General features: G+C 37.6%; 2 protein-coding genes across 2 annotated transcripts in view; one reads left to right on the top strand and one right to left on the bottom strand.

Moving 5' to 3' along the window:
* Window positions 1-279: 279 nt before the first annotated feature.
* LOC117785245 (histidine decarboxylase) lies at window positions 280-6,799 on the bottom strand. The gene is made up of 8 exons (XM_034623168.1): window positions 6,512-6,799; window positions 5,158-5,736; window positions 4,936-5,045; window positions 3,938-3,991; window positions 3,171-3,864; window positions 1,787-1,932; window positions 1,484-1,733; window positions 280-1,348 (listed from the first exon to the last, which is right to left on the bottom strand). The coding sequence occupies exons 1-8, from the start codon at window positions 6,537-6,539 to the stop codon at window positions 627-629; spliced, it is 2,583 nt and encodes an 860-aa protein (XP_034479059.1). The 5' UTR covers window positions 6,540-6,799; the 3' UTR covers window positions 280-626.
* A 4,844-nt stretch (window positions 6,800-11,643) lies between these two features.
* LOC117784260 (probable nuclear hormone receptor HR3) overlaps window positions 11,644-13,319 on the top strand; it is a 39,774-nt gene continuing 38,098 nt past the window's right edge. Inside the window, exon 1 of the mRNA XM_034621949.1 lies at window positions 11,644-11,699. Within this exon, the coding sequence (XP_034477840.1) occupies window positions 11,657-11,699 (43 nt within the window). The 5' untranslated portion in view covers window positions 11,644-11,656. The remainder of the gene's footprint in view (window positions 11,700-13,319) is intronic.

Genomic DNA, 13,319 nt, shown 5'->3' with positions numbered 1-13,319 from the left:
AAGGAAAAGAGTTACTAAGAACGGATCTTGAGCATAAAACTTATCTGGAATATTATAAAATTAAAAAATTAAAATTTTTTAGTAAGTTAAATACTATAGCTAAAATTGAGTAATTATTTACAGAGAATGGGCTGAGTTCTCTTTTAATAAGAACTTTAATTTTATTGTATTAGAATACACTATAAAAATTAAAAGTAATATAAACTGCTGTACGAGTATAAGGAAAAAATATTTATAATCTATTGATATAGTGTGATTAATAAAACAACTGAATAATAGTTTGGTTTTAACGTTGAAACTTTAATCACATTAAGGAGTAAAATTTAGAATTTACATATTTATTAATATATATATTGAAAGAGAGCGAGATAGATTTAATAATATATTTTCGAGATGATTTTTTTAGGAAATAACTATTTCTTGCCTAAGTTATGCATATATATGTATGTATATATATTACATGGGATTAGATTAAGAGTCATAGATACAGACATATTTGTGTTTATCTGATCTCGATTTGATACTATGATAGGTAACATTATTGATTGCACAGCAGTGAAGGATTCAATTTCTAAGTACATAAAGATTTATCAGATAAATATAGATATTATTTGTATGGGCATTATTTATAGGGATTCCAGCGATGAGGTCGCCGAGCAAATGGTGGCATCCGAGTCACTGAACTTGGATGCATCCAATGCCGAGTGCAGAGGCTGCGATTGGGAGGCAAAGGAACCGAGGAGCGGTGAGGCCAATTCATTGAGGCTACTCAGAAGGCTCGGAGTGGGCGTGATGATTCTGGTCAGGCTTAGACTGCTGCTATCTGTGGAGGATTCCTCCCCCGATCGGGATGAGGAGTGGGCATAACGTTCGAACAGCAATTGACTGAATGTCCTGGCTGGCCAATCGATATCCTCGAAACTGCGTGCTTCCGGCTCTGTGGGCGTTGTGATGGGCGTGGGCATGTGACAGATGCTGCTGGTGAAGGAACTGTTATCGATGAGGCTGCTGACAGGCTCCAGAAATCGCTTGCCATGATAGACATCACAATGGGTGACCGGTGTGAGCAAACTGTCCACGGAGACGGTCACATCGCGACTGAGACTCAACGGGGACTGCGACTGCGACTGTGATTGTGATTGTGACTGCGAGTGTGACTTGAACTGCGTTTGGGCCGTGAACAGTGCAATGGGTCGAAAGTGATTGGTGGGCGTGGCATTGACATTATAGTTGTCGTTGTAGTTGAGATTGTGATTATGGATATTGCTGGACTGGATTGGATTATGGATATTGGAGTTAGTTTGGCTGCTTCGACGACGACTCTGGCACAGCTGCATCAGCTCAGTTTCTGCTTGGAATGAACAAATCAAGTCAAGTAAATTGAGAGGCAACAAATCATATATTAATCTTCTGAAGCATTTCGAGCAATTTGGTATCTGGCAATAGAACTAATTATGGCGACTACGCTACCTGTGCTTCATACCTTCCGCCGCCGACTCCTCATTGTCCACATCCTCCCGTATGCTCGCCTGTCCACCAACCGCTGCCTGGCCAACCTCGCGACCCGTGGTGCGTCCATAGGAGTTCACTGTAGTGTTCGTCTCGCTGTGCTCGCTGCTGTCGTCCAGTGTGGTGCGCACCACAGCCACATCCATGTGCGAGTCCAGCGAGAATTGCTTACCGGACATGAGAATGCCACGCACTCGGCGACGTGTCGATGGAGATTCCTGGTGCTGTGGGATCATAGATACATCAACTATAATCAGTTGCAGTTTGTCTTACTTACTGCAATGCGTATGCCTGCGTAGGTCTTGGCCAGAAACTCATCCGCATCAAAGATGGCCGCAAAGGAACCATTCACCACCTTCGGCGACAGCGGCGAGTTGGACAACAACAAGCTGGAGCCAAAGGATTCGTTCTTCTCCTTGGTCTCTGAGAAGAAAACTTATATTTATTTGCCAATTTGAATGCAGAATCAAAATAGAGGCCAAACAATAATAGAAATGATATTCCGCAAAGAAATCGGTTAATATTTGACAAAGTTATGCGATTTTGAAATTTTCGAAAAATCGTTAAAGGGAATGTATGGAAAAAATGGACAGCGATCGAAAAAAATTCAGTTTTCCAATTTTGATGCAGAATCAAAATAGAGGTCAAATAATGAAAAAATTTACATTCCGCAAAGAAATCGGTTAATATTTGACAAAGTTATGCCATTTTGAAATTTTCGAAAAATTGTTAAAGGGAATGTATGGAAAAAATGGACAGCGATCGAAAAAAATTCAGTTTTCCAATTTTGATGCAGAATCAAAATAGAGGTCAAATAATGAAAAAATTTACATTCCGCAAAGAAATCGGTTAATATTTGACAAAGTTATGCCATTTTGAAATATTCGAAAAATCGTTAAAGGACAGCGATCGAAAAAATTAGGTTTTCCAATTTTGATGAAGAATCAAAATAGAGGTCAAATAATGAAAAAATTTACATTCCGCAAAGAAATCGGTTAATATTTGACAAAGTTATGCCATTTTGAAATTTTCGAAAAATCGTTAAAGGGAATGTATGGAAAAAATGGACAGCGATCGAAAAAAATTGAGTTTTCCAATTTTGATGCAGAATCAAAATAGAGGTCAAATAATGAAAAAATTGACATTCCGCTGAGAAATCGGTTAATATTTAACAAAGTTATGACAGTTTGAAGTTTTTAAAAAAGTTTCAAGAGGAAAGTATGGAAAAAATCAGTGTTAGTCAGTGATGCAAAATCAAATAAGATTGAGTTGTCTATTTTTCATGAAAGTAGCTGAAACTCACTTTCAAAAAATGGAGCTATCGAATCTTCGATGTACTTTTTTTGTTCAATATCTTTGTACATACTCTTGCCAAAAATTTCTTTAACAAGCTTAAGCTGAAACACAATTTCTATGCTTATATACAAATAAACTAGATACAGATACAGTTTATATATACTTTAGCTAACTAATCTAATGAGAGATAGAGAGAGAGACTAAAGTATTTTGGGTGGATCAAAGTGTTTTATACAATGGACAAAACCTAAACAATAAGTAACATGAAATACAACATAATAAAATTGAACTAAAATAAAACGTAACATAACGAAACGAGTGATAAACAAGACGCTATTAATAATTGGGTAGGGCCCAGTGTTTACCCTTGAGATAGACGCGATTCGAAATGGTGATGTTCATCTCGTCCAGAACCAAGGAGGCAACCTGCCTGATCTCCATCCAATCCTTGACAATATCATCCAAGGTTGTGTGTGTCGAGGTGATGGTAAATCGAATCACATATTGTCCTTTCAGCGAGGATGGTACGCAGTGTTGATTTCCTCGATAATTTAAGCGCTTCAGCAATCGTTCAGTGATCTCATTATCGCCACGAATCCGAAAGACAACCAGACCTAGATGGCGCTTGGCGGGCAACTCAAATCGATGATCGGCAAGAACAAGAGCCTCGAATTTCTGGGCCAGACGAACGCCTTCACGTATGTGACGCTGCAGCCCCTTGATGCCAAAGGATCGCAGGACGAACCACACTTTGAGGGATCGAAAGCGACGACTCAGCGGAATTTGCCAGTGCATAAAATCGACAGCGACTCCGGAATTCTCATGCTGCAGATACAACGGCTCCACGTTGAAGGTGCGATGCACTGCGGTGCTGTCCCTCACCCACATTGCAGTGGCATCAAAGTGCACCATCAGCCACTTGGAGGGATTGAAAGCTATCGAGTCCGCACGCTCGATGCCCCTCAGCCAGGTGCGAAACTCGGGACAAATGAAGGCGCTGCCCGCATACGCCGCATCCACATGAAGCCACAAGTTGTACTCCCGACAGACGACTCCAATCTGAGAATGAAAATAGAGATTAGAATACATTTAGTTAGAGATTAGAGATGGAGAGATTGTTGTGTGTACACACCTCATCCAGATTATCAAAGCTGCAGCTGCCCGTGCTGCCAAGTGTGGCACAGACCTATAAAATGAGAGAATTTATTATTTTTATGAGTTATAAATACTTGAAACAAGCGATAAAAAATTCATTGTCAAAAATTAAGAAGAACGCTTATAGCAAAATTCCTTAAAGAACAAGACGTTTCTCAGACAAATAGAAAGCTAAATAAAAAGATTATAGCTGTAAGTGAAATCGATAGGACAAAAACTTTTTAAGCCGTTTAAGGATAGTGCATAAAGAGGACAGCAAAGGAGAGAGTATTCACATTTTATATTGAGAGGGGAATTATAGAAAATAATGGAAAGAATAATAGTCACTTTAAAGTTTAAAATTTAATATTTTAAAATATTTCTGAATTTCATAAAACGTTTTAGAGTTTGCTTTTACTAAAACTGTGAATTTTTTTTAGCTTAAGACCATCTTGTAAATTCTATTTGTTACTTTAATAATGTTTGACACTGTCTGTCTTTAATTAACGTTTAATAAATAAATATATATTAAAAAAAAAAATTTGGTAACGCCTTTGGATATCACACAACGCCGAATTACAAAAAAAAACAAGAGTTTTTCTTCTCATCAATTCCAGTCAACCGTAAGACGGATAAACAAAAATAGGATTTGACTAAACAAATAAAATTTATATGCTGCCAGTTAAACGATTACGAAAGAAGTAAACAGGCAAAAAAATACTCAAGAGAGAGTTAAGTAATCGGCTCCAGATATTACTTAGTACTTCAAATGTGAGCGATAAGCAAGCGCAACTCTCAAAGCAACATTCAAGTGCTGACGTTTAATAATTGGCTCCAGTGGGAATCAAGTGGGGAGTAAGGGAAGAGAAAGAAGGAGAACGATAGAGAGAAAAGCTGAGAGACACAGCTGCTGCTGTCCACAAATCCACTCAATGCCTAATTGCACGACGGCGGCGTCCAATTAATTTTGACAAGACAAAAAAAAAGAAAACTCACCCAGAACGGGACGAGTCCCTGCTTAATGTCATCGTCGATGGCCTCGCGCAACAGATTGCCTCGCATGGACAGCTCCTCGTCAGCCTCAATATAGCGCATACGCACGAGTCCTGCAGGAAGAGAGACAGAGAGAGAGGGAGAGAGAGAGAGAGAGCGGAGTGAGGGGAACAGAGGAGTGTAAGCGGCTTTAAATTGCGTCACAATTCGCAACTTGCAACTCACCAATGAGCGCCGCCTTCTCGACGCTTGAATGCGCCTGATCCGAGCAATAGGCCACAAGTCGAGCATTTATCTCCGCATCCTGATAGCCAGGATTATGCTCATGGAATCGCTGAATGGCACGTGTGCGTCCTGCCAGCAGACACACCAATGTTGCCTCACTGGCCGTCGTCTGCAACACTCCGCCGCCTTTACTTGTGTTGCTCAGATGGAGAAACTCATCCGGCAGCCCAATCATCTTGCCCAGCCAATTCATCACAACAATCTCCAGCTCTGTGCAAGCCGGCGAACTGGCCCAGGTGAAGCCCAAACAGTTAATGGCATCCGCCAACATATCGCCCAATAGAGATGGCATCGAGTTCAAGGCCGGAAAGTAACCGTGCATATGTGGCGACTGCCAATGGGTCACGCCGGGCATCACAATGTTCTCCACATCCCCAAAGATCTTTGGCCACGGTTCTCCCTCCACGGGCGCCGACTCCGGCAGCAGTTGACGCATATATCCGGGACTCACATCCGGAAAGACTCGGCGTTCTCTTATATTCTCCAAATAGTCGGCTATATAGTCAACCATCTCCTTGCCTGGAAATCAATTGAAGATTAGCTTTAATTAAAATATAACCCTAATAAATTATATTTTAGAATTTTGTCGTTTAAGTTTCTTCTGGTTTTTTTTTTTTTAAGAAAATTCCTTTATGGTTCGGAAATTCTTTATTTAAAGAAAGTCATTGATCGAAATTGGCACTATACATTTTTTCAAAGAGTCTCGGTGAATTCTTTAAGTTACTTTGAATCTTCTGTGTTCTTATATTATTAGCCTCGAAATTCAAATATTTCTTAAAAAGATATCGCTTTTACTAAATTTACACAATAATTCTTTAAAAGGATTTGATGAATACCTTATGACATAAAGGTTTAGTCTCATTTAGAAAATATGTCAAAGATTTTAAATATATTAAAGTTGCAGGATAATTCGTCCACAATTTAGAAATTTGAAGATTTTAAATGATTCATGCAAATTGATTTTCAAACCGTTTGAAATTTAGATTTTTTTAATAGCTGATTTTAAAAATTTGTTACTTTATTATAAAAATTTATTTAAACATTTGGAAATTGCAGCATTATATTATTTACTCAATTATATTTTTTTCTCAGTTCAACGAAATAGAAACTAATAAAGTAGAAACAAAACCGATTAGATTAAATCAAGATATACGAGTTCTTGCAGATTGAACTAGGCAAATGTGTTGGGACAAATCCGTAATCCCTTTAGCGCTGCAACAAACTGCAAATCAAATTAAGCCCATCAGATACAAATGTATCTCGAGCTGCTGCTGTGCGTTTTATTATCACTTACCCCGTTGACGATACTCCTTAAAATCCATGGCGATGACGTCAGCAGTGGTATGTGTGTGTGTGCGAGTGTGTGTACGGGTGTTAACTGTAATTTTTTGAGCGGGGACGGAGCGGGGGTGGGATGCTTTAACTTTACGGCCTAATCCTTTGGCAGCTTTTGACTGGAACTCTCTTTGGTAAATTGTTGCTTGGCTTGCTTTAGACGGGCGCCATTATCTGTTCGTTCAGTTTTTGGTGTTGGCCAACTTTTTGTGGGCCAATTTCAAATGGCAAATTGGAACGTCGACCGTTGACTGAAAATATATAAAACTTGGACACTATTTTCCGATGTTGTAGGGCTTCACTCTAATTGGAAATGAAAAGCGACCCATGGAACGACAACGAGACGAATACGTTAGCTGTGAGTTGGCTGTGTGTTGTGTGTGTGTCTTGGCCTGGGAAACGTGGCCAGCTGTGAAAATAGCTAGTCTAGGGTTGTATTAACCTCATTGAGCCACAGGTCGTTGTTGTCGTCAATAAAAAAAGGGTTGCTTAATTATGACTGCACAAATATTTTGATAGCTTTTCCGATTGACAATTTGGTGAACACAATGTGTATGGATCGAATGCCTGGCACGTTCTAATTTGCACATTTCGTATCCTACCACTAATATATGCATTAATCCCACAAATAATTGCAATGCATTAATTAATGAACGCAATTTGTTTTCGAAATATTTGAATCGTGTGTTTACAGATTGTCAGTCAATTACGATTGCAACATGCAACGAATATCACAAATACATATATAAATATATCTATAGATATATATTATTCTAATTGCAGGGAGTTGGACATGATAGATCAGCGTGTGCAGATTTCCCAACAAAATTCCGTTTAAATGTTGAGCGCTCTTTAATTGTTTATGCTGGTATTCCATTATATTGTTGTTAGGTTAAAACCAATCTTATAACAATCGCATATACTACACTGGATATTGTCTAAATTTATACTATATATTTATATACAAACTGCCGTGTATCTTCAAGCTATTAAAAACTGATTGAACTGCATTTTGTCATGCATTGACAATTAATTAGCAAAAATAAATATATTAAATGATCGGAAATTAATGTATAAGCAATAAACACTTGAAAATAGTTTGGACTTATCTCTGAAATTAACTGGAAATCATATTTGAATTGATTTCATGTATTTAAACTTAATATGTTATTCCATTTTAAGGAATATTTTATAATTTAAAGAAAGAATTCAAACTTATTCTTTGAAGATTTTTTTATATACTTTTAATATTAAAAAAATAAGTTAGACAAGAAATACTTTTATTAAATTTTAAATACACAAATTGTTAGCTGGCAGTTATAATTTGTTACATATATTTTTCACTTCACAATAATTAACAATTTACCAGCTAAAACACACGTTTAGTATTCGCAATTGTGTTTGATTTCGCAATCAGCGTTTAACTAGGAACTTTTGCATTAGACCCGTCCTATTTATACCCAAAAATGTCAGCCTGGTAAAAGAATCCCTTCTCGGGAATATGAATGAAAATATGTACTGGCAACTACCACAAAATGAAGTTGATTTCAGGATAAACCCAAAAGACAGGCACATACACTACTGAATACTCTATCTGAGCTGAAATTTTTGTTTTATAAGAATAAATTGCTTGCCATAGACTAACCTTAGTTGCTCAAACTGATTTATTTTTAATAAGTATAACTACATTTTTAAAGCTATTGGAAACAAATTTTATTTGGTTGCAATAAATGCCAAGCTGCATTTTTATTGTTAAAACAACACAATGAAATGTGCTAAGATCAGAATCAGTGAGAATATTGTCATATAATAACTGCACTTATAATCAAACATAATCCAAACCCTTTAAATATGATATTAGCTCGCTTTGCGAAGAGTATACAGGCAAGCAACAGGCAAATCAAAGAGGACATTGCGTGGGCAGGACGCATGAAAGGGAAGAAGAACAGGCAACAGGCAACAGCCAATGGCAGACGACCGAAGCCTTAGACAGTCCGTTAACCAATCAGCAGGCAGCAGGAACAGCAAGAGCGTGTCTAAGAGAGAGACAGAGAGAATCAGAGTGCTGCACAGTGAAACAGGATCAATGTTGCAAGCAATTTGTACTGAGACTCTTTTTGGCTCGCAATTGCACATTCATTTGCTTTGGAAAGATTTTGTTTGGCCAATAACAATAATTGCCAGCGGCTTATCACTTTGAAAAGATTGCAAAAGACACGCATACAATACACACAATCCACACAAAGTCCACGCTGGCCAGCTGCATAAGCTTTTTTTGAGTTTTTTGGCCACAGGAAGACATAAAAATCTCTGTTAAATTGCTTTAAGCGCGACTTAGAAACAAACGGAAGAAATCAAATACAAAAGAAAAAGCATAAAATAAAACGACGACTTCTTGCCCCGACAGCTGTTGCTACCCTCCACCTCCCCTGCCCCACAAAAAAGCTTTATTACACAGTTACAACTGTGCTAGCGATGGCGACGTCGACTGCGACGTTGACTGCGACGCTGACGGCTGCTGGAGGTCAATGAGCTTTGTTTGTTACTCGTCTCAGAAATTTCGTCAATATACCGCTACATTCAATGGCTTTTGCTGTACATGTGTGTGTGTGTGTGTGTCTTGAGTTTTAATTGTGTGCGTGCGTATTACCAAATATTGAGCAATATAACAAGAATTTTCAGTTTCTTTTGACTTGCTCGAGACAGTTACAATGTGATAACGCCCGCTACGCTCTGCACTCGCACTCTCTCTCTCTCTCTCACACTCTCTCTTGTTCTTTACATCTCCCTCTCTCTTTCGTGCTCTCACTGTCAGTCGTACGGTCTTGCTGTCTCGCTTCTGCTGCAGCTTTTAATGCACTTTTGTCTTGGGCATGCGTTTCAGAAATTCCTGCTAAAAATACATTTTTGTTCAGGTTATATTCATAAAAATACTTTACAAAAAAAAAATGCATATCGCATTAATTTTGACATTTTATTTCAGTTAATGCGCTCTCTCTCTCGCTCTTTTTGTTAGCCTCTCTTCTCTGTTGCCGCGCTCTCTCTTTAATTGCTTTGTTGATCGTTTTGCTATTTGCTTTCTCTCTGCGCACTTTCTTTCCGTGCTCTCTCTTTCTCTTTGCAGCGCGCTCAGCTCGCCTCTCTCTTGAGCGCTCTCTCTCTCTCTCTCGCTCTTTCTTTATTGCTGGCATGCTCAGTTTTTCGTGTTTTTGTGTTTTGATTCCATTCTTCTTCGCTAAGAACGTTCGTTGACCTTTTTGCTTGTGGGGCTTGTGTGTTGGTTGGCGCTGTGCTGTTGCCAATGCTGCTTCTTGCTTCTTGCTACTACTTCTTCTTCTTCTTCTTACCGCTTAGCGGTACTTCTCAACCTGTTTTATTTCATTTTTTCTTTCTCCTTCGCTGCTGACTTGTGATAAGTTTTCTCTTGCTACGCTGTGTGTGTGTTTGATGTAGAAGTCTTCCTGTTTATTTAACGATTAAAGTTAAAGGTGCGCTGTAGAGAGTAGAGTGTGTGTGTGTGTGTGTGTGAGTATGTGCATGTGTAGCTGCAGCCTGCTGAAGCTTCAGCTTCGATGACGCGGCCGCCAAGCAACGTCACGAACTCCAGCTAAGACTCTGAATCTGAATCTGACTCTGTACTTTGACACTATCTAAAGATGGACTCTTTGGAAAATATTGCCAAACGATATACGATTTATGTAAGGCTCAGTTATAAAGAGGTTAATAGGTGGACATATGTATGTATTTAGGATTTTATTTATAAAAATGCATGCGAGTCTTTGTTTAATAAATCAGCTTTAACGATTTTTACTTGAGTAATGGTAGTTATATTTAGTTTAATTGGATATTTCAAAAGCCTTTTGCAAATAGAGCTTTTGATTTAAGTACTAAAGTTAATTTATTTTTTTTTTCCTATTATTTCCTTTATTTTTGGTAACGAAATGCTTATTGTTTACTAAGCATTTAATTTCAAGAGTTCTTATTTTGGGGCACTTTATTATCGCTCTTTAATTCGTGGAAATTGTTTAAGTGCACAATTGAATCCAATTCATAAAGTCTTTGCTAAAAACAGCTTTTAATTTAAGTGGCCTATTTATTTTATTCACAAAATGCAGAAAGCTTCTGCAAAGTGATGATTTTTAAAATTTTCTAAGCTAAAAAACTTTAATTTAAGTAGTATACTACCGCAAAAAGCCAAGAAACTAAAAATGTGTTTCGACAACTTTTAGCTTAGACTTTTCTTAGACACTATTCATATAGAAATTCATAGACATTTTTTGTTTGAGCAAAAACGGATCGTGTCACGCGATCATCTCTAATTTTTACACTGATGAAATGCGCGCATAACTCTTGTTACTTTCGTGTTGTTCCCGTGTATTTTTGAGCGATGATCACGCATTTAATTAGCAGGAATTCTTTAGCGCGCAACTGCATGTGTGTGTGTGTGTGTGTGTGTGTGTGTGTGTGTGTATGTCGCTACTCTCTGCTGCTCTTGGCGAGAACTCCTTTCTCCTTTCTCCGAAATGCAACTGGCCGCTGGTCGCATCGCGACTCCCGATGCGCGTTTTGTCGTTCGGCATCGTTTGGGGCCCACCTTCTGCACAGGTTTTTCTTTCTTATTTTTGTTGTTTTTTGTTTGAGTCGCCGATCTCTGGCAGATGAGTCTGCCTTTGAGTGGGACTTCGATTCGGATTCGGATACCGATTCCTCGCCTTGCCAGTTAGTGTTCAAACGTTTGTCCACACGTCCAGTCCAGCGTGTCCAGTGTCCAGTGTTGTTGTCGTCATCCCGTTTTTCTCTCTCCGTCAATCACGCGGAAACGCACTCGTGCTTGGGCCACTCGTTGCGCCCACTTCGGCATATTTACCGTTTGAAAACTGTTTGCACTCGTCTACGTTCGTTTAACCTGTTATCGATACTCGTTTTTCCCCCTTGAACCAATTAAGTGCTATCGTTATCGTAATTGTCATCGTTATCGCTATCGTTATCGTTATCGCTTTCGATACATTTGACATGTGAACCCCCGAATTCAGTGTGATTTCATTTGATTGCGAAAGCTTTGCAGAAAGCTCTCAATTAACACTCTTTTATGACGTCCAATTAGATGAGATCAAAGAACGCATGTAACATGCCAAGCACTATCAGAGGTGAGTTACGTAATCGATAGCAATATAATTATAATATTACATAATATGCTTAATTTGATAATTATGCTAATCATTTCGATGAATCTTTCCATTGGAAGTTGATTGTTTTTTATCAAAACACTTGAGTTGCATAGCATGACAAATCTTGTAATAAAAACGCAATTCGTCATAGACAATGTTTCATTTTTTAATGTTTACCTTCACCTTTTCCTTTATCAATTACAAAACATTTAATTTTTGCACATTTCTGCTTGAGGTCTTTATAAAAGTAATCATTTTCGTATCGATTGGTTTTGATAGATAATTAATTACATTACATATATCTTGTGAATACTTTTAAGCTAATTGTCAACTTGCTAATCAAACCATTGTTTATTTTGATTAAAACTCATGCAATAGATTCTCTAGTTTATCTTTATCCTTTACCATATTTTCTCTTACTGGAAAATTTTTTCCTTTCCTTAGGTTGTTTAGAATAAAACCTTTTTCATTAATCTCAGCAATAAATTATCTTCTGTCTTAATTGTTTTCTTACTCGGGTATTCTGAAAAAGTAAATACTAAGTTTCATTTTACATATATTTTATTTTAAATAATTTATTTGTAGCTTTCCTTTGCAAATCTCAATCTAAACTTTAGATTTACTACAGTAGTAAGTTCTGATATTAAAGAAAAAACAATCCCTTAGATATATTCAATAATAATACAGTCTAGTTGAAATTCGTTATAAAATTTTTAAAACTTCAAGTTACTAAATTTTAAGTGTTCATAATTATCATTAAACCCTTCTTGATATGAGCATTCGCTTTAGAGAAATCAACAAATGATTTCAGATTTTCAAGGCTGTTATAACAATTTTTAGTTATTATGCAATAATGGCACTTAATTATAATTGTTGTACAAAGCTAAGTATTTAAAAGCTTAAAAAAAGATTTCGCCGCAAATCACAAGTAATTCTGATGATATTTACCAAAGAAACAAAAACAAATTATCCAAAAAAGACTTAGACTTAGCCTTGCAAGTAAAACAACTGTTTTTCATAAGAAAACAAAAAATGATTAAATTAATGGATCGTAAAAAACAAAGGGGCAACGGTTTTCAATAACTGAAATAAAGACGGAAAAGCCTTTGGAAAATTGACTGAATGCAAAACGCAGTCAAGCTTCAACGCACGCAAGGTTTTCCATTTATCCAAGTTGTTTGTCTTTTCTTGTGCCGCATTTCCGATTCTAGCTGCAGATGTTGCAACATCGAATAAGCCAACAACAATAACATCAACAACAACAGCCAAGTTTATATAAAAGTGGCAAGAAACGACGCTGCGCTTGCGCCCAGCAGCAACTTGAAGCAAGTTGCCTCATCGACAGCAGCAACAACAGCAACAGCAACAACAGCAACAGCAACAACAACGCGACGTTGCAATAAACCAGTCGTCAGCTAATCTTGCAACACAGTTGCGCAACTAAGAATCCGACACAACGGTACTAACGTGTTTCAGTTGTGGTAGCTGTTTTTTTTTTCTCTTCTTTTTCATAATATTTTTTTTTGTTTTGTGTTCTTCTGCTTTGTGATTTGTTCTTGGCCAAGAGCTGAGCCACAATCAGAGCCAGTTCCACTTTGC

This window comes from Drosophila innubila (assembly GCF_004354385.1).
Source record: "Drosophila innubila isolate TH190305 chromosome 2R unlocalized genomic scaffold, UK_Dinn_1.0 1_C_2R, whole genome shotgun sequence".
Taxonomy (NCBI): Eukaryota; Metazoa; Arthropoda; class Insecta; order Diptera; family Drosophilidae; genus Drosophila; species Drosophila innubila.
The sequence above is the reverse complement of the archived record's forward strand: the minus strand, read 5'-3'. Positions and strand labels throughout refer to the sequence as shown.